This window comes from Rhinoraja longicauda, chromosome 32, assembly GCF_053455715.1.
Source record: "Rhinoraja longicauda isolate Sanriku21f chromosome 32, sRhiLon1.1, whole genome shotgun sequence".
Classification (NCBI taxonomy): Eukaryota; Metazoa; Chordata; class Chondrichthyes; order Rajiformes; family Arhynchobatidae; genus Rhinoraja; species Rhinoraja longicauda.
The window spans coordinates 28,860,553-28,882,974 of record NC_135984.1 but is presented as its reverse complement, the minus strand read 5'-3'; the positions used below and the strand labels follow the sequence as shown (position 1 = coordinate 28,882,974).

The 22,422-nt window shown below is 46.1% G+C and overlaps 1 protein-coding gene across 3 annotated transcripts in view; it reads right to left on the bottom strand.

The window, feature by feature from the left end:
- The window catches only part of prdm10 (PR domain containing 10), a 220,397-nt gene that overhangs the window by 29,211 nt on the left and 168,764 nt on the right, over nucleotides 1-22,422 (bottom strand). For all 3 annotated transcript variants that reach the window (XM_078426637.1, XM_078426635.1, XM_078426636.1), the window contains exons 16-21: nucleotides 13,616-13,726; nucleotides 10,652-10,852; nucleotides 7,752-7,913; nucleotides 6,523-6,699; nucleotides 3,667-3,807; nucleotides 1,108-1,279 (exon numbers count right to left, since the gene is read on the bottom strand). In XM_078426637.1, the coding sequence (XP_078282763.1) occupies nucleotides 1,108-1,279; nucleotides 3,667-3,807; nucleotides 6,523-6,699; nucleotides 7,752-7,913; nucleotides 10,652-10,852; nucleotides 13,616-13,726 (964 nt within the window). The remainder of the gene's footprint in view (nucleotides 1-1,107; nucleotides 1,280-3,666; nucleotides 3,808-6,522; nucleotides 6,700-7,751; nucleotides 7,914-10,651; nucleotides 10,853-13,615; nucleotides 13,727-22,422) is intronic.

The following is a 22,422-nucleotide window of genomic DNA, read 5'->3' as shown; positions in this document are numbered from 1 at the left end:
GATCGCTGTTCGGTGCGGACTCGGTGGGCCTAAGGGCCTGTTTCAGCAATGTATCCCTAAAGTAAACTAAATTTAAACTGGTAAGGATTTAATTATCATCTCTGGATTACTATGATCAGCCTTGTAGATCCATGAACAAGATAAGACCTCATTAATGAACAGCAGATTATGAGAGAAAGATACAGGCCAACCTTCACATGAGAGCCAACACATTCAGGGTGATGTCCCAGCCATTTGGTCTCAACACATCTCCACACAGGGGCTGTAGAACTCTCTTTACAAACAAAAAACCTTGAACCCTGGGAATGAGGCGAACATTTTAAAACCAGGATTCATTGAAGCTTGTTCGGCAAGGCATGAAGCCTAGAGGCTGATCAGATATAATCTCACTGAATGACAGAACAGGTTCAAGGGACTGAATGCACAAGAGAATGCAGATGCTGGAATCTTGAGCAAAATACAAAGTGCTCGAGGAACTCAGCAGGCCAGGCAGCATCTGTGGAGGGATATGGGCAGGTGATGTTTTGGGTTGGGATGAGAAAGGGACAGGGAAGAAATGTGTGCATACGAGGAGAATGGGGGGAGAGGAATTACGTGGTTGGAGAATTCAAAGTTCATAACTTTGGGTTGTACACCACGCAAGTGTACTCTTTCTCGACCACAGAAAGGACATACCCTGAATGGCTGTTTCCACACTCGTTTATGTACATTTTTCAAACTTGTCTTAGGCCCCCCCTCGGTCATGGCTGACCATGGGTGATGCATCCTAGTTGGCTGCTTGCTCCACACCTCGGCTAGAGCAGCGTCGCTTGTGGCTGAAGAGACCAATGTGGGAGTGACAGTCTCTGTGACAAAGGTCACATTTGTGTGTGGTCTCTGGTCTGTTGAAGTTGCTCCTTTCTGCGTGCCCGCTTGTCTGCCGCTTCGTTCATCAAGTGAATAATGCGCATAGATACCACGATTTATACAAGATCCTGAAACACCTCAGTCATTAACATTTACACATGCATTTCCTGCATAAATAGCATCATAGTTCTTATAAAATAGATGAAACCGTTTCTAAGATTTCTAGAGTACAACTAGCCATTCTACTGCCTAGTGACTTACAGTAGTTGCGAAAGGTCCCCCAGGTGCTGGGCAGGTAGGTGTGCTGTACAGTAGCTGTGGGTTGCTGCTGCAACACCTGGCTCTGTGTTGACGATCCGCTCTGTATCTGGGATGGGCTGAGTTCCTGTGATTGCTGTGACTGAGTGGGACTGAGTGACTGACCACTTCCACTCTGCAAGAAACACATAGTGCACAACTGATCAATATGGCCACAACTTTACAACGTGTTCTGTTCTCAGTGGCGTTTTCATTTCATGTCCATTAAGTTCCTGCATTCCAGAAGGCTGCTGTTTTCAGGTTAAGGAACATACACGCTTTGAAACATGCACATTAATAACATGGCAGACAAAACATCAGGAATCTGAAATGGACACTGAAACTGGTGGAAATACTCAGCAGGTCCCAGCGTCGCAGAGAGAAAACACAGAAACATAACCTACACAAAACATTAAACTGACTTCTCTCTCCACTGATGCTGCCTGCTCTGAGGAGTATTTCCAACATTTTGATTTTCAATAAAATTCCGAATACTGCAATTACCTTTTTACTTCTTTGTAGAACCTGTAATAATTTGAAGCTTTCAAACTTCATCTAATAATTTGATAATACAGTATTGACTCCAACAACACAGACCCTTTGGTCCACCATGTCCATACTTTCTATACGAATTTCTGTAACATTTCCAGTTCCAGACTTCCAGTCAGATGTACCTCCAGTCAGATCCACTATCCTCCACCAAGCCAATATTGGATGCAACGCACATTGGATCTCTTCAGCTTCAACCTTGTCGACCAGCTTACCACACGAGACCTTGTCAAAAGACAAGCTGAAATCCATGTAAACCACATCTACATATTTGCCTCAGCAATTCTCTTAGTTAACATCTGAAACAAAGCTCAGATTTGTAAGACATGATTTCCCTGCACAAAATCATGCCTTTCCAGTCCCTGCAGTTGTAGCACAACCCCCCCCTCAATCTCCAACAGCTCCCCTCCCACCGATGTAAGGTTCACTGGCCGGTAGTTTCCTGCCTCATCCCTCCTGCCTTTTATAAGCAAGGAGACAACATGAGCTGTTCCTCATTCTTCTGGTACCTCACCCATGGCCACAAAGATGCAACAGTCTCCATCAGAGCCTCACTAATCTCCTCCCTTGCTTCCCTTAGCACCCTGAGATAGTTTCTGTCGGGCCCTGGGGATTTATCAACCCTATTGTATGCCAGTATTTCCAATACTTGCTCCTTCCTGATACTGATGTTCCCCAGAATATCACTACACCCCTACCTGATTTCTCCCACCTCCATGTCCTTCTCCCATTGAAGAACAAAACACCGTGTCAGTGCAACTCAATGGGTCAGGCAGCAGTCTGAAAAAGGGTACTGACCCAGCACGTCACCTGTCCATTCTCTCCACAGATGCTGCCTGACCTACTGCATTCTTCCAGAACTTTGTGTTTTGCTCAATTCCAGCTTCTGCAGTTCCTTGCTTATTCATTTACATCCTCGCTCATAACCCCTGGCTCCACACATGGAGCAGGGACCTACTTTTTCTGCCTACAACCTGCCTTCTATTATACATATAGAATACCAATTGCCAAGTCATTTCATGGCCACTTTTGCCCTTCTGTTTTGTTTCTGTTTTCTCCTATATCCCCTATAAACTCCAGGCTTCTCATTCGTTACCAATTCCCCACAACTGACATACACTTCCTACTTTTTTTCTGTCAAATCTTTAATATCCTTTGTAAACCAAGGTTCCCTAAACTTACCATCTTTGCTTCCTACCCTAACTGCGACAATGCTGACTCTGAACTCTTTCACTTCCCCTTCCTGTCCGGTCTCACAATTCGTAAAGACTGACAGACACTTCTCTCACCTGCACATTCTAACTTACCAAGATAAGATCAGGTTCAGTCCACTCCCTAGTAAGGCACTAAATATTGCTTCAAAAACCTTCCATGCTGCATTTTACAAATCACACCCCATCTCAAGCTCTTGCACAAAAGGTAACCTCAGTTAATTTTGGGGAAGCTAAATCTCCCACTCCTACTTGCTTTAACACCTTTCCACGATCTGTCTACAGATGTGATCTTCTCATTCCGACTGACTACAGCTTCTTCTTCCGGCGACCATCATCTATTGTAATAAGTGATGGCTCCCACTGACTACTGGTATAACTCTTTAAAATCATCCCTTTTCATTGTAAATATTAACCATAAAGCCTCACTGACAGTTCCTCCAGGGTTTCCTCCCCCGGTTCTGCGATAATGACCAGCAGTACAAGACCCCTCCTCTTTTGCTCAAAACATTTATACCCCGGAACACTAAGCTGCCAGTCCTGTCCTTCCTTTAACTAAATTAGACTTTGAGAACAGGAATACCATAGATCTTATGGGAGAAGTTGTCCAGACACTCCCAAATCGGATATCTCAGGAGATTTCCCAGAGACAGGCTTGGGATGAGTGTGCTGTGGACAATATGCAGAGGACAGGACGCTGGACAGACATGGCATGCTGAGGCTAGGTGGAGAGTCACACGCCTTGCACGGTGTGATCAGTTACCTGGGCAGCAGAGGCAGGCATGGTGCTGGACTGCTCAGTAACCTGGACGTGCTGGACCTGGATAGCATGTTGTGCAAAGCTGTGGGGGTCGTGCAGCTGGCTGACATCCACCGTGGAATGCTGATTCTGGTGAGAGGATGCCTGCAATCAGAGAGTACAGGAGGAGGTGTTAACCACAACAGCAGCACTACAACCCAGCAGCACCGCAACACTGCAGCACCGCGACACAGCAGCACCGCGACACTGCAGCACCGCGACACTGCAGCACCACGACACTGCAGCACCGCGACACTGCAGCACCGCAACACAGCAGCACCGCGACACTGCAGCACCGCAACACAGCAGCACCGCGACACAGCAGCACCGCGACACAGCAGCACCGCGACACAGCAGCACCGCGACACTGCAGCACCGCGACACTGCAGCACCGCGACACAGCAGCACCGCAACACCGCGACACAGCAGCACCGCGACACTGCAGCACCGCAACACAGCAGCACCGCAACACCGCGACACAGCAGCACCGCGACACTGCAGCACCGCAACACAGCAGCACCGCAACACAGCAGCACCGCAACACAGCAGCACCGCAACACCGCGACACAGCAGCACCGCGACACTGCAGCACCGCAACACAGCAGCACCGCAACACAGCAGCACCGCAACACCGCGACACTGCAGCACCGCGACACAGCAGCACCGCGACACAGCAGCACCGCAACACTGCAGCACCGCGACACTGCAGCACCGCGACACTGCAGCACCGCAACACAGCAGCACCGCAACACAGCAGCACCGCGACACTGCAGCACGGCAACACAGCAGGAAGGAACTGCAGATGCAGGTTTACACCAAAGATGGACAGAAAATGTTGGAGTAACTCAGCAAGTCAGGCAGCATCTCTGAAGAGAGGAAATTGTGACATTTTGGGTCGAGACCCTTCGAGAACCTCTCAGTCTACCCGAGCAACAACTGCCCCACTGACTATAATGAATGGGATCTCTGATGGAGATGTGTTACCCATGAAATCCTAAATAGCCACAGCATTAAAAAAAGATCCAAATTAGCAAGAACAAAACCATGGAATTTATCGCTGAGCCACAAGGCTGCGTCTTGCCATCAAGAGGCTGAGGAGTAGAGTAGACTCGGAGGCCAAAAGCATAGAGGTCAGTGTGGGAGTGGGTTGGAGAATTTAACTGGCTTGTGAACTGAACTGAACTGAACAGACAGCTTTCACAAAACAGCTACTCAATGGATATTTTCCCCCAATAGTGACCCAATAAGCACTGATAAGAGTATATTAATGCAAGCACCTCCACGCAAACATTAACTGCCCACTGTCAGCTGCAACACCACTTAAACGTCATAGTCTCAACTCTGTCATGGGACGATTGTTATCGACTCTACTCCTCCCTCTGCTCCTCCCTCCACCCCACCTTCCCTGCAATTGGTTTCATTTCTCACTTTCCCTGTTTTCAAAGCCCATTTCCTGGTATAATTGGTCACAGGAGCAGGAAATGTAACGAACACTGCAGAGCCTGCTCATTCCGTGACGGCACACTGATGCACAGATCATTTCTGGAGGGATTAACAGGAAGCCGCGGCCAGGCTCCGGCAGTTACTGCCTGACAGGTATTGCTGCAAAATACATTTTCCTTCAAGTGGCAAGTTTACCAAGGTCAGGGGAATCCAGTTATCCAAGATTCAGAACTTGCTCACTGCCAAATACAGTCGTTTTCATTTAATTTGGAGTTACAGCATGGAACTTCGACCCACCAAGTCCACGCTGACCACTAGTTCCACATTATCCCACTTTCAGCCACTCCCTACAAACGCGGGGCAATTAACAGTGGACAATTAACCTATAAACCTGCATGGAGCAAACCGCAACACCCGGATAAAACCTACATGGTCACAGGGAGATCGTGTAAACTCCACACAGACAGCACCAGAGGTCAGGATCGAACCCGTCTCTGGAGCTGCTCGGCAGTTGAGCCGCCCAAAAATACTCCACTTAGGAGCTCTCAAGCCTGAGGTTGTGCGTTCAACTCACATCAACTCAGCTTTCAGGTTAAAGGAATGAGTTTTAAACCAGTTACGAGGGGTATTTTTATTGACACAGAATGGTTGATATCGGGAACTCACTGCCAGAGGTGGTAGTGGAGTCAAATGTACTCACTACACTTAACAGACATATAAATAGGCACGGCATAGGTTACAGACTCAATGTGAACAAATTAGATTCATGTAGATAGGCAAAGACATTGGATGGATGTAATGGGTCGAAGAACCCGTTTCTGTACAACTCTACGACTTGATACCAGTGGACCAATTGTGCACAGGTCATTAAACCTGCCATCATTCCACTACATGCACAGGATGATGGATCCGGGAAGTCTAGGTTCCTGCTCCACACCGCATTGAATCTGACAGAATAACCCATATATTTTCAGAGCTCCGATTAAGTTAAGTTTAGTTTAGAGGTACAGCGCAGAAGCAGACCCTTCGGCCCATCGAGTTCACGATGACCAGTGATCTCCACACACTTACGCTATCCTACACACTCGGAACAATTTACAATTTACAGAAGCCAATTAGCCTACAAACCTCCACGTCTTTGGAATGTGAGAGGAAACCAGAGCTCCTGGAGAAAGCCCATGCAGGTCACGGGGAGAACGTACAAACTACGTACAGGTAGCAACCATAGTTAGGATCCAACCCGGGTCTTTGGCACTGTAAGGCAGCAGCTCTACTGCTGCGCCACCGTGCCGCAGTTTTGTCCGGAGTGCAGAACCTAGTCTTTCATCCGAAGTTTTGTTCTCCAGTTTACTTTGGTGTAAAAAATGCGTGACCCACCTGTGCCACTTGTACCACCTGGAGCTGGATGTGCTGAGACTGCTGTCCCTGAACTGGTTGGATGTGTTGTGAGACAGGAATGTACTGCACGCGCTGATAATCTCCCTGTGCCGGCCGGTAGTCCGTCGTTAGTGTCTGGGACAGCTCGCTCATTGCTTGAGTTAGCAGATCAGTTGTCTGTGTGAAAGGTGAAAAGATGTGAGACTTGCACGAAGCAGCAGCTCGACCGTACATGCAGCGTTCAGTGTGTCCCCAGCAGTCAGAGCATGGTTGGTATCAGTGGTGAAGGGGGTGGTTCAACATCACAGCTGCAGGCAGGGGCTGGGGACCAGCAGTAGCTGCTCCATACACCAGCAGACCACCTGCATTACACCACGCACCACTACACCGGGCCACGGTGGTTCACTGCACGCTGAGCGGTGAGATCACCACCACATTACTGCAGGGGATCAGAGGGCCGATGGTGCCAGCATCCCAGCACACGCTCCATGGACCTGCAGCCACGGTATTAGTGGCTTCACCAGTCTTCACAGACAAGTCCCCCATGATTAGGAATAGGTAGGAAAAAAACTGCAGGTGCTGTAATAAATCGAAGGTAGGTACAAAATGCTGGAGTAACTCAGCGGGTCAGGCAGCATCTCGGGAGAGAAGGAATGGAGAAGACCCTCCTTCTCTCCCGAGATGCTGCCTGACCCGCTGAGTTACTCCAGCATTTTGTGTGCTCCATGATTGCTGCATTACCTTGGTTAGATACCCCTCTGATTTCCTGTTCGATGCTATCCCCTACATTATCACAACAGTTTGGAGGCCTGGACATTACTTCCACCAGTGCATCCTGGCTTCTGACGTTTCTTAGCTCCAAACTGATTCGACATCCTGATTTTCTGTGTCACCAGACCTCTGAGTTCATCCCTCACTGACCATGCAGCTTGTCCCTGAACTACCGGGGAAGTCAACCTGTGAACATGGGATCTGGGCTCAGCTGCACAGCTGTGAATCAACACTCCACTCATTAATGCTAAGTGGAGAACCTGCATGGATGGTATTGTTGGTGAAGGATGTCACCATTTCCGCCCCAGGTTATCTCTAGTTCCCTAACCGGCTTATGAACGTGTCTTCCATCAGTCTCTCACTGTGCCTCTCTTTGGGCCTGGGCTGGCCTCTCTGGGACACTGGCAGCTTGCTGCGTGTTTCTGCTTCGCCCCAGCTTCCTTTCACTGAGTACTCACCACAATTGCATCTCCAGTGGTGCTGTCCGTGCTGACCATGGTGGGGGCCGCACTGATGACAGTGGCTACGATTGGTGTTTGTGCCGGCAGAGACTGCAGTGCGTTCGGATTATCCTGCAGAACATCCGTGTGTTTTTTCCGGATATGTTGCACCATTTTTGCCTGGTGAGAAAACAGCCACATTTATTCTGAGAAGTAACCCACTCCTCACTATAACTCCTGGCTACTCTCTCTATCAGCTCCTGTGACAACCATGGTGCATACACTCCTGGCTACTCTCTCTATCAGCTCCTGTGACAACCATGGTGCATACACTCCTGGCTACTCTCTCTATCAGCTCCTGTGACAACCATGGTGCATACATTCCTGCATTGCCTCATGCCACACTTCCCCTGCTCCTGAACAGTGCAAATTGTGGATTTTCAAGCAGACATCACTGGAAGTTAAGCTGTGAAGGATCCTGCCATGCTATTTGAGGTCCCCATGATGTCTGAGTCCGGTCTATCTCCCAGACCAACCAGCTGTACACTTCTGTACATCTTGGCATCTTGGATCTTGGCATGCACAGCAGTCTGGCAGATTCCTCTCCAAAATACAACATTTAAAACTGGTTCTTGGGCTCTGATATCCTGATAATACGGTCTCTGTACAAATCCAAGTTATTTTATATAGGAGAAATAAAACAAAAATGCAAAACAAAACATTGCAGGTGTCAGTGACACAACTTGAACTCCAATTATTGCAAGCCTGGACTATTGAATCACAGGAATCTGGATATTCCATCTTAAATTATGGACATAAAATGCACGGGTTAATATTGACACTTTATGCTATACTGACCTGGCCAGCTGTCATTAAGGATCAGTGATCTGCAAGGTCCCCCAGTATCCTCACGCCTCTCAGTATCCTATCATATGTTGTGGTTTCCTTGCTTATTGTACCACACACAAAGACATTAGGTCACACTCTAACCCCATTTACACGTTTGGCAATGACACCACCATCGTGGGCTGGATCAGAAAAAAGACGAGTGGGAGTACAGAAAGGAGAAAGAGCATAGTAGCATGATGTCAGGACAACATCTTGTCCCCCAGCATCAACAACGCAAAGAAGCTGGCCATTGACTTCAGGAAACAGTCTGTGCCTATGGTGCTGAAGGGCTAGAGTCAAGAGCTTCAAGTTCAAAGGTGTAAATATCTCCAACAATTTGACGTGATAAACCACATTCACACTATGGCCAAGAAAGCACACCAATACCTCTCCTTCCTCAGAAGACAAAGGAAATTTCAGCCACAATATATCCAATGACTCTTACCAATTTTTACATACGCACTGCAGAAAGCATCCTATCAGGATGCATCACAGCTTGAGAGTACAAAAGCTCTGTCCAAGACTTCAAGAAATTGCAGCAAGTTGTGGATGTAGCCCAGTCCATCACATGGACCAGACTCCCCACCATTGACTCCATCAACACTTCACGCTACTACAGTAAAACAGCTGACATAATCAAGGACCGTTCACAGCCTGGTCATTCCGTCTCCCATTCAACAGAAGTCACAAAAGCTTGAAACCATGTCCCACAAGATTCAAGAAGAGTTTCTTTCCTGCTGTTATCAGTCTATTGAACAGACCTCTCATATGCTAAGGATGAATCCCTGATCTCCTAATCTACCTTGTTGCAACACTTCCACTTTTAAAAATAACCTGCACTTTCTCTGTAACTGTAATGCTATCTTCTGCACTCTGTTTATTCTTCTCTCGTACACTACTTTGATGTACTCATGCATGCTATGATTTGCCAGGATTACATGCAATCAAAGTTTCTTCACAGTATATCAGTACATCATCTCTGCTTGGGAATACATTGCTGCTCCAAATGCTGGAATTCTGTACCCAACAACATGGTGAGAGTACAATCAGAGGGACTGCGCCAATTTAACAAAACTTCTTCCCACCACTCTCTGAAGAGTGTGTAAGAAGGAACTGCAGATGCTGGTTTAAACCACAGACACAAAAAGCTGGAGTAACTCAGCGGGACAGGTACCATCTCTGGAGAGAAGGAATGGGTGACGTTTCACGTCGAGACCCTTCTTCAGACCCTTCTCTGGGTCAGCAATGCGGAGACACAGACAAATTATTTCAAAAATCTCATGTATACTCATTTCATAAAATAAATTAACATTCTCTTTAATGGACTTTGCAAATTTTCCAGACATTATTCCTATTATCGTTTCTCCTTGCCATTGTTTTTATTTTGTTTCTGAACCTATTGCCATTGATAGTAATCCTTTATTGCTTCATTTTAATTTCAATGCCTTTCACTGTTTACAGAGTTATAAGTCCGGATTACTTCCTCACCTTCACCCCTCAGGGAATGCTTAATTTGAAGTGATATTAATGGATTAATAATATATCGAACCAGCTTGTCTTTCTTTGCTCACACCGCCACATGATAAACAGTTGCTATCAGAGTCAAGGCATCCCCTGGACTGATCTGTGAATGACAAATGTTCCCGATGCTGGGGGAGTCCAGAACCAGGGGTCACAGTTTAAGAATATGGGGTAGGCCATTTAGGACTGAGATGAGGAAAAACATTTTCAGCCAGAGAGTTGTGAATCTGGAATTCTCTGCCAATTCACTGGATGTTTTCAAGAGAGTTAGATAGAGCTCTAAGGGCTAACGGAATCAAGGAATATGGGGAGAAAGCAGGAATGGGGTACTGATTTTGGATGATCAGACATGATCGTATTGAATGGCGGTGCTGGCTTGAAGGGCCGAATGGCCTGCTCCTGCACGTATTTTCTATGTTTCTATGATCTGCCTCTCTTTGAAAGGATGCATCAGGCTACTGAGGGGCCATTGAGAGCAGTGGCCAGAGCTGGGTGGATGACACACTCACCTTGCTGCTGTACTGTTTGCAGCAGTGTGGGCAGCAGACCGGCAGCGTGGCGATGGTGCCCTTCAGTTGTGTGTGTGTGCTCAGCATCGGGTCTGGTTCCCCTGGACCTGCCGGACGCAGCTTGCGAATACTCGGGGGCAGCTCTGCCCCAGGGTGGTTCTTCAAGATGTGGGCTTTCCGCTTGCTGGCACTCTTGTACACCTGTTTCACAAATCATACATCAATGCCCCAGGTACGACCAAAATATACAAACACACACAGCTAAACCCAACAACATTCATTGTTAGATAGGTGGGAAATGAGTGAGCAGCACCCCATGCTGACTACAGTAATTGTTACTGACCAGAGTAATCGTGCTGACTACAGTAAATGTTAATGACCAGAGTAATCGTGCTGACTACAGTAATTGTTACTGACCAGAGTAATCATGCTGACTACAGTAATTGTTACTGGCCAAAGTAATCGTGCTGACTACAGTAATTGTTACTGACTCGTGTAATCGTACAGACTACAGTAATTGTTACTGACCAGAGTAATTGTGCAGACGACAGTAATTGTTAATGACCAGAGTAATTGTGCAGACCACAGTAATTGTTACTGACCAGAGTAATCATGCTGACTACAGTAATTGTTACTGACCAAAGTAATCGTGCTGACTACAGTAATTGTTACTGACTCGTGTAATCGTACAGACTACAGTAATTGTTACTGAGTAGCGTGATCGTACAGACTACAGTAATTGTTCCTGACTAGCGTGATCGTGCAGACTACAGTAATTGTTACTGACTAGCGTGATCGTGCAGACTACAGTCATTGTTACTGACTAGTGTGATCGTGCAGACTACAGTAATTGTTACTGACTAGCGTGATCGTGCAGACTAGTCATTGTTACTGACTAGCGTGATCGTGCAGACTACAGTCATTGTTACTGACCAGAGTAATCGTACAGACTACAGTAATTGTTCCTGACTAGCGTGATCGTGCAGACTGCAGTCATTGATACTGACTAACGTGATCGTGCAGACTACAGTCATTGTTACTGACTAGTGTGATCGTGCAGACTACAGTAATTGTTCCTGACAAGCGTGATCGTGCAGACTACAGTAATTGTTCCTGACTAGCGTGATCGTGCAAACTACAGTAATTGTTCCTGACTAGCGTGATCGTGCAGACTACAGTCATTGTTCCTGACTAGCGTGATCGTACAGACTACAGTACCTGGACACTCGCTTGAGGAGGGAGGAGAAGTAAGGGGATGATGGAGAGGAGGAAGTGACGGGTGAGGAGCTGTCCAATTAAGTCAGACCAGGCTACTCCTCCACACAATGGGAGGGGATTCCACTGAAATATATAACATTCTTAAGGAGACAAGACCAGATGCTGAGATATTGCCTCCCTTGGCTGGAGGGTCCAGAATTGTCACTTTCTTTTAATAATTAGAAAAAGATCAAGAGAAACATTCTAACAAAGAAACAGAGAATTGTTTAACTTTTTTACTTCCCATTATCTACATATTCAGTTGTTGACTATATTAAAAACAGAAATTTCATAAGTTGTCGGAGCAGAATTAGGCCATTCGGCCCATCGTCTGCTCCGCCATTCAATCATGGCTGATCTATCTTTCCCTCTCAACCCCACTCTCCTGCCTTCTCCCCGTAACCTCTGACACCCTCACTAATCAAGAATCTGTCAATCTGTAAAAATACCCATTGACTTGGCCTCCACAGCCATCTGTAGCAATTAATTCCACAGATTCACCACCCGCTAACTAACAAAATTCCTAATCTCCTTCCTAAAAGGATGTCCTTTTATTCTGAGGCTATTGCCTCTGGTCCTAGACTCTTCCACTAGTGGAAGCATCCTCTCGATATCCACTATCCAGGCCTTTCATTATTCGGTAAGTTTCAATGATGTCCCCCCTCATCCTTCTAAACTTCAGAGAGTACAAGCCCAGTGCCATCAAATGCTCATCATATGCTAACCTAATCATCCCAGGGATCATTCTAATAAACCTCCACTGGACCCTCTCCAATGCCAACACATCCTTCCTCAGATATAGGGCCCAAAACTGCTCACAATACTCCAAATGTGGTCTGACCAGTGCCTTATAAAATTGGTAAGAGTTAGGAATACGGAGGGAAGAATATGGGAAAGTGAAATTAATAAATGGCAGAGCACGCATGAAGAGTTGAACCATCCACCTCTGATCCACCTTCCTCTATTCATTACCTCCTCCAAATCTACTCCAAGATCCTGACAAGTCAGACCTAGAACTGTTGCAATACTCCAGATCAAAGCTTTGATTGCTAAATGTTCAAAGGGGCTTCCTTGCTTTTGCATTCAATGGCCCTGTTAATGGAGCCACTTATCCAATGACTTCCTCAACTCCCTTTATGCCCATCAATGGCCCTGTTAATGGAGCCACTTATCCAATTACTTCCTCAACTCCCTTTAGGCTCACCCGCCACCCTTCAGGATACAGAGCGGAAACAGGACCTTCAGCCCACTGAGTCCGGCCCGATCAGCGATCCTCGCACATCGACACTACCCTACACACACTAGGAACAAATCTTTTTCACATTTCTAACAAACCAATTAGCCTGCAAACTTGTGCGTCTTTTGGAGTGTGGGAGGAAACTGGCGATCCCTGAGAAAACTCACGCAGGACACGTGGAGAACGTACAAACTCCGTACAGACAGCACCCGGGTCTCCGGCGCTGAAAGCACTGAGGCAGCAACTCCACCGCTGCACCACCATGTTGCCCCATTTGTGGATCCATCTACCCAGATCCCACTGACATTCTGCTTCCATTATTTGGCCCCTCCATGAGGATTCCCCCTAATGTACACAGACATCCACATTGAAGGTACCTGTAAGTAAACTCATGTCACTGATTGCTCTACAACTCTATGCTTGGTCACAGCACACACAGCGTACCAGTCCTGCCCTCACCCGCTCCTTACCTTGTCACAATACTGGCAGTAGTAGTCCCTGTTTGGTTTAATGATAGGCAATGTTAGCTCCGGCACATCATCTATCCTGATATCTGGGTGTCTTTTTGACAAATGATTTACCTGTAAAACAGAACAAACATGATAATAAATTGTAGCCTTCTGACAGGCCCCTTCCTGAGGAATCAGTGTGCAGGTCTAACAATCTGATGTACTCTGCATGAAGGACAGTCAGGGCATCAAATAGCCAGAAGAGGGTAACACACCAGCAGGCCTTGGCAGAGTGTGAAACAGTCGCCTAGTCTACGCTTGGTCTCAGATGTACAGGAGGCCACACCGGGAACATTGAATGCAGTGAACGAGGCTTATTATTGATGCATTGGAAACTGAAAACATCCATGCTGAAAGAAATGTGAGGTGCTGGGAACATTTATTGTTAAGATAAAGCTCGGGAGATAATACAAGGGACAAGCTGACACTGGTTTACAAAGATACAAAATGCTGGATTAACTCAGTGGGTCAGACAGCATCTCTGGAGGACACAGACAGGACAATGGGTCGGGACCCTTCTTCAAACTGATTGTAGTAGAGGAGAGAAATAGTACATCAAACCCAGACTGGGTGACTGACACACTGACTCTACTCAGTGTGCAAACATCACCTCAGCTTCCAGTTCCCCTTTAAATAAATTCTTCATCTTACTCCCAACATGACCTCTGCCTTCACTCTACTACACTATTCTAGTGTCCTTCATCTTTATTCCCAGTGTTTACTAGTTCAAACATTGCAGATATAATTCTTCATCTTAGTCCCAATCTTCATTTCGCTACACTCTTCTAAAGCAATTTGAATGTGCAACACTGTTCAAAAATTGTATTCCAATGTTTTTTTCTAGTTTCAGCATTCCTTCTAAATTTTCATAATTTCATAAGATGATTCTGCATTTACATCTTTTGTTATCTTACATCATCTTTGTCACATAAGCTCCTCCCACAGCCAATCACCTTTGTTCTCCCCTCTTCTATCTCAGTTACGACTAAAGATTGTTGACTTGCAACATAAAATATTTATTTCTCCATCGTAGTCGGCTGATTTTCTCATTGTTTCTCTTTCAGATTTCTACTATTTGCAGTATTTTCTTTGATCCCAACCTTCACTGCCCATCAAGTATTCCACACGAATGCCAGCCTTTTGTAAAAACTCTTGTTTCTTTTGGAGAGCAGAATTGTAGTGTTTATTTCATTTACCTATTTTCATGACCTTACAGATCCAGAAGGGCAGGACAGGCAACTCAATCTTAAAGTCTTATTGATGTTTTGCGATGAGCAAGATGTCAAAGCAGAGGCTTTGCAATGTTAGTGAAGGAAACCATCACTGCAGTAATGAGGGGCGATGTCGCAGCAGGGTCTTAAAATGACTTTGTGGGTTTGAGGGAGATAGAAGCGCAGATATGTCGGCAAATCACGAGAGATGTACGAACAGAACGGTAACAGGAGGGGATTTCAATCTCCCCCAATAGTAACTCGGATCACCTTTGTGTAAAAGACACAGAGGGAACAGGATTTTTAAACTGCGTCCGGGAGAGTGGTTTGAGCCAACATGTAGTCTAACTAAAGGTTCAGTTCTGGGCCTTCTTAGTAAACAGTACAGAACTTAACATCCTGATCTGGGGGAAGGCTGGTGTTATTGTTATAAGACAAGTAAAAGCATACAGGGAGCAACTACTTACAGGTACATTTACATCCAACAAATGGATTTGACAAGGAAATAGTAGAAATTCAGAGCCCACGTGTTCAGGTGAGAGTGAACGGCAAGTCCAGGGAACTTCGCTGGATGTCATGGAACATCGAGTGTTTCATGGACTCATCCAGCTGCAGACAGATGCAGGCCCTTCAGGTCACTTTGTCCACATTGACCAATTGGGCTTGTCCGTTGCCCGCATTTGAGCCATATTTCACTAAATCCTTTCCATCCGTATTTCTGTACAAATGTCTTTTCAAAACCCCCCTCTATTGGTTCCTCTGACTATTCAGACTACACACTGCCCTCTGACTATTCAAACTACACACTGCCCTCTGACTATTCAAACTACACACTGACCCTCTGACTATTCAAACTACACACTGCCCTCTGACTATTCAAACTACACACTGCCCTCTGGCTATAAAAGTTACTCATTGTTTTCTGATTCAGACTTCCCAAGTCCTTCAAACCCGGGGAACATCCTTGTGAATCTTTTACACACCCTCTCTAGTCTAATTGTCCTTACTGTAGTGTAGCGACGAGAACTGCAACTCTGACCTAACCAACGATTTGTGTAACTGCAACATGATGTCCCACCTCTTGTACTCGTTGCCTCGGCTAACGAAGCCAAATATACCAACTTTTCAAGAAGGGCTGCAGGGAAAATGCTGGGAACTATAGGCCGGTGAGTTTAACATCTGTAGTTGGTAAGTTACTGGGGAGTATTCTAAGGGATAGGTTATACAGGCATTTGGGTGGGCAAGGGCTGATTAGGGACAGTCAGCATGGTTTTGTACGTGAGAGGTCATGTGTCACAAATCTGATTGATTTTTTTGAAGACGTGACCAAAAAGGTTGATGAGGGCACAGCTGTAGATGTTGTGTACATGGACTTCAGTCAGGCGTTCGACAAGGTTCTGCATAGTAGGCTGCTCTGGAAGGTTAGATCTCATGGGATCCAAGGAGAGATAACTGAATGGATAGCAAATTGGCTCCATGGAAGGAAGCAGAGGGTGATGGTGGAAGGTTGCTTCTCAGACTGGAGGCCTGTGACTAGTGGTGTGCCTCAGGGTTCGGTGCTGGGCCCGTTACTGTTTGTCATCTACATCAATGATTTGGATGAGAACATCCAGGACAAGATTAGCAAGTTTGCTAATGATTCAAAAGTTAGTGGTTTTGCAGATGGTGAAGATGGTTGTGAAAGATTGCAGCAGGATTTGAATCGATTGGCTAGGTGGACAGAGGAATGGTTGATGGAATTTAATACAGAAAAGTGTGAGGTGTTGCATTTTGGGACATCGAACAAGGGCAGGACCTACACAGTAAATGGTAGGCCATCTGGGGAGTGTTGTAGAGCAGAGGGATCTAGAAGTACAGGTGCATGGTTCCTTGAAAGTCGAGTCGCAGGTAGATAAGGTGGTCAAAAAGGCTTTTGGCACTTTGGCTTTCATCAGTCAGAGCATTGAATGTAGAAGTTGGGAGGTCATGCTGCAGTTGTATTAGACATTGGTGAGATCGCATTTAGGATATTGTGTTCAGTTCTGGGCACCATGTTATAGGAAAGATATTGTCAAACTTGCAAGGGTTCAGAAAAGATTTACGAGGATGTTTCCAGGAATAGAGGGTGTGAGTTTTGGGAGAGGTTGTGTAGGCTGGGTCTCTATTCCATGGAACGAAGGAGGATGAGGGGAGATCTTATAGAGGTATACAAAATCATCAGAGGAATAGATCGGGTAGATGTACAGTCTTTTGCCCAGAGTAGAGGAATCGAGGTCCAGAGGACATAGGTTCAAGGTGAAGGGGAAAAGATTTAATAGGAATCCGAGGGGTAACTTTTTCACACATAGGGTGGTGGGTGTCTGGAACAAGCTGCTAGAGGAGGTAGTTGAGTCTTGGACTACCCATCGTTTAAGAAACAATTAGACAGGTACATGGATAGGTCAGGTTTGGAGGGATATGGACCAAGTGCGGGCAAGTGGGACTAGTGTAGCTAGGACAATGTTGGTTGGTGTGGCGAGTTGGGCCGATGGCCTGTTTCCACACTGCATCACTCTATAACTTCTTCACCCCGATATCTACCTATATTATCATTCAAGAAAGTATATACTAGTATCCCAAGGTCTATCTGTTCTACAACACTCCCCAAGACCCTGACATTCAGGGTGCATGTCCTGTCTTGGTTTACCATCCCAAAATACATCACCTGACTCTTCTGATTCAAAGATAGACACAAAGTGCTGGAGTAACTCAGCAGGTCAGGCAGCATCTCTGGAAAAAAGGATGGGTGACATTTTGGATTGGACTCTTCCTTTTTCTCCAGCGATGCTGCCTGACCCGCTGAGTTACTCCAGCACTTTGTGTTTATCTTTGGTACAAACCAGCATCTGCAGTTCTTTGCTTCTAATATTTTTTATTTCAATTCCATCTGCAATTTTCTTGCCCATTTTCCGAGTTGATTTATATCAGAGAACATTCTTCACAGTTCACTATACCAACAACTTTAGTATCACCAGCAAAATTACTAACCACTGAAATGATTACTATACAGGACTAACAGTGGAACCAACACAAACTCCCATGGTGCATCACTGGTCACAGGCCTCCAATCTGAAAAACAGCTTCTGGTCCTATCACTATGTTAGCTAGCAGCCTAGGTTTACTAGGTTAATTCCCGGAATGGCGGGACTGTCATGTTGAAAGACTGGAGCGACTAGGGTTGTATACACTGGAATTTAGAAGGATGAGAGGGGATCTTATTGATACATATAAGATTATTAAGGGGTTGGACGCATTAGAGGCAGGAAACATGTTCCCAATGTTGGGGGAGTCAAGAACCAGGGGCCACAGTTTAAGAATAAGGGGTCAATAGACAATAGACAATAGGTGCAGGAGTAGGCCATTCAGCCCTTCGAGCCAGCACCGCCATTCAATGCGATCATGGCTGATCACTCTCAATCAGTACCCCGTTCCTGCCTTCTCCCCATACCCCCTCACTCCGCTATCCTTAAGAGCTCTATCCAGCTCTCTCTTGAAAGCATCCAACGAACTGGCCTCCACTGCCTTCTGAGGCAGAGAATTCCACACCTTCACCACTCTCTGACTGAAAAAGTTCTTCCTCATCTCCGTTCTAAATGGCCTACCCCTTATTCTTAAACTATTCTTAAACTCCTGCAACTCAGTCAGAGTTATGAATCTGTGGAATTCTCTGCCTCAGAAGGCAGTGGAGGCCAATTCTCTGAATGCATTCAAGAAAGAGTTAGATAGAGCTCTTAAGGATAGCGGAGTCAGGGGGTATGGGGATAAGGCATGAACGGGGTACTGATTGAGAATGATCAGCCATGATCACATTGAATGGCGGTGCTGGCTCGAAGGGCCGAATGGCCTACTCCTGCACCTATTGTCTACTGTCTACCCACCATATGCCTCCTCCTTTTTCTTGACCAAATCCTCTATATCCTCGTCAAGCAAGCTTCCCTAATTTTGCCATCCTTTCCCTTCTCCATAACAAGAAAATACTAACTCTTAGGTCTCCCTGTCTCACTTTTAAAAGCTTCCCACTTGCCAAATGTCCTTTAACCCACAAACAGCCTCTCCCAATAAATTTGTGGGGGGTCCTATCTGATGTCATTGAAATTAGCCTTCCCCCAATTTAAAACTTCAACTTGTGGACGAGTCTTATCTTTTCCCCAACAATCTTGAAAGTACCAGAATTATGGACAGTGATCTCCATGTGCACCCCCCAGTGACACCACAACTGTTTGCAACCACTTCTTTGGTAAGGACACCCACATCTTGCTTCAGAAAACCTTCCTGGAAAGTAAACAAATCCCCCTCCATCTCAGCACTAAGGCAGTCCCAATCAATACTGGGAAAGTTTAAATCACCTGCTGCTACAACACTATTGTTGGGGTTAGAACACCCTTTTCTTACTTCTAAATACTATCTATACACACTTAATAGAAAACATAGAAAATAGATGCAGGAGGAGGCCATTCGGCCCTTCGAGCCAGCACCCACTGGGCATTCCTCCAGGATATCTCTGCTGTGATGTTCTCTTTAATTAATAATGCAGATCCCTGTTTCTTACCTTCACCTCTGTCACACCAGAAACATTGGTACTGCCCATTGCTCAACCAGGTTTCTGGTAAATGGGAATAGTTTAGTATTTCATAATTGGTATGGATAAGCTCATGTTATAGGAGCAGAATTAGTCCATTCGTCCCTTCAAGTTTACTCTGTTATTCAATCATGGCTGATCTATCTTTCCCTCTCATCCCCATTCACGTTCCACAAGGTTTGCTGAAGGGTCTGTTCTTGTGTTGTTTGACTCTATTACAGCCATTTCTCACTCACTGCCTTCACAACATTCCTCGTACTCATTTCCAAAGTAATTGGCTTGCCTTTTCCACACTCGGTGAAAATTGCAGCTTTCTGGTGCAGCTCCTAAACAATTAGGAAAATGGCCTGGTAGCCTTCATTGCAAGAGGTTTTAAATATAAGAGCAAAGATGTTTTACTACAATTGTACAAGCCTTAATGAGCACACCTGGAATATTAATACAATTTTGATTTCCTTACCTAAAAATGATATACCTAGTGCAGTGAAGATTGACTAGACTGGTTCCTGGGATGGAGGGTCTGTAATATGAGGAAAGATTGAGTAGGATAGGCCTCTATTCTCCCGAGAGTTTAAAAGAATGCAAGGTGATCTTATCGAAACAGATGGAATTCTTGGAGGGCTGAACTGGCCGTAGGTGGGAGGGTGATTTCTCTTGGTGGAGGAGTCTAGAACCAGGGGTCAATGTTGCAACATAATGAGACGGCCAGTTAAGGACTAAAATGTGAAGAAATTTCTTCACTCAGGCAGGATTGGATCTTTTGAAATCTCGGCATTGGAAGACTGTGGCTTTATGTGCATTCAAAACAGAGATAATTGGATTTCTGGACATTAGAGGAATCAAGGGATGTGGAGATAGGGCTGGAACATGGCAATATAGGTGGAATAACGATAATGATCTTGTTGAGTGGTGGGCTAGGCTTCTCATAATAATGGACCTCCTTCAGCTCTGATGGCTTACCCCTATTCTTGTGTTTTCCACACTGTAAACAGCAATCACCTCAGCAACTTCTCATTCAGCTCTTTTCACAATCTCACATTGATTTCTTGACTTGGTCCATATTTTGTCAATTGTCTCTGAGCCTGATCTTGAATGAATGAATGAACGAATCAATAAGTTTATTGGCCAAGTATGCATATACAAGGAATGTGCCTTGGTGCTCCGCTCACAAATGACAACACAATAGGGCGGCACGGTAGCGCAGCGGTAGAGTTGCTGCTTTACAGCGAATGCAGCGCCGGAGACTCAGGTTCGATCCTGACTACGGGTGCTGCACTGTAAGGAGTTTGTACGTTCTCCCCGTGACCTGCGTGGGTTTTCTCCGAGATCTTCGGTTTCCTCCCACACTCCAAAGATGTACAGGTATGTAGGTTAATTGGCGGGGTAAAGGTAAAAATTGTCCCTAGTGGGTGTAGGATAGTGTTAATGTGCGGGGATCGCTGGGCGGCACGGACTTGGTGGGCCGAAAAGGCCTGTTTCCGGCTGTATATATATGATATGATATGATATGATATGAAACATACAGTTAACAATTAAGAATTAAGCATAAACACATCAAAACAATAAGGATACAACATTACGGTCTAAACATGTGGGTGAATATAAACCAGAGCAAAAAAGAGACTACAGACTTTGGTTATTGAGTAGAACTACCACTCGTGGAAAAAAGCTGTGTTTATGTCTGGCTGTGGCTGCTTTGACATTCTGGAGTCGCCTTCCAGAGGGAAGTGTTTCAAAGAGCTTGTGGCCAGTGTGAGAGGAGTCAGAGATGATCTTGCCCGCTCACTTCCTGGCCCTTGCAGTGTACAGTTCGTCAATGGGGGGAAGGTTGCAGCCAACAACCTTCTCAGCTGTGCGAACGATCCGTTGCAGCCTCCGGATGTCGTGCTTGGTGGCTGAGCCAAACCAGACCATGATGGAGAAGGTGAGGACGGACTCAATGATAGCAGTATAGAATTGGACCATCATTGCCTGTGGCAGATTGTGTTTCCTCAGTTGCCGTGGGAAGTAAATCCTCTGTTGGGCCTTTTTGACTGTGGAGTCGATGGTGGCCCCCCATTTAAGGTCCTTGGAAATGATGGTTCCAAGGAACTTAAATGACTCCACAGATGTGACTGTGGTGTTGTTGATGGTGAGTGGGGGAAGGGGAGGGGATCTCTTCGAAGGTGTACAATTAGTTCCACTGTCCTGAGGGCATTGAGCTCCAGGTTGTTGCGATGGCACCAGGACGCCAGCTGTGTCACTTCCCATCTGTAGGCAGATTCCTCCCCATCCTGGAGCAGTCCAATCAGGGTAGTGCCATCCGCAAACTTGAGGAGCTTGACAGAGGAGTCTGTGGAGGTGCAGGCATTGGTGTAGAGAGAGTAAAGGAGAGGGGAGAGTACGCAGCCTTGCGGTGCTCCTATGCTGAGGGTCTGTGGGTCCGAGATGTGCTTTCCCAGCCGCACATGCTGCTTCCTGTCCGTCAGGAAGTTGATGATCCACTGACAGAGGGGTTCAGGTACAGTCAGCTGGGAGAGTTTGTAGTGTAGTAGCTCTGGCACAATGGTGTTAAAAGCAGAGCTAAAGTTCACAAACAGAATCCTGGCATAGGTCTCCTTGCGGTCTAAGTGCTGGAGGATGAAGTGCAGGCCTAGGTTGACTGCATCATCCACCGATCTATTGGCCCTGTATGCAAACTGCAGGGGATCCAGCAGTGGGTTTGTGATGTTTTTCAGCTGGGCTAGCACGTCTTTTAGATTTAGATTTAGAGATACAGCGCAGAAACAGGCCCTTCGGCCCACCGGGTCCGCGCCGCCCAGCGATCCCCGCACATTAACACTATCCTACACCCACTAGGGATTTTTTAAAAACATTTGCCCAGCCAATTAACCTACATACCTGTACGTCTTTGGAGTGTGGGAGGAAACCGAAGATCTCGGAGAAAACCGACGCAGGTCACGGGGAGAACGTACAAACTC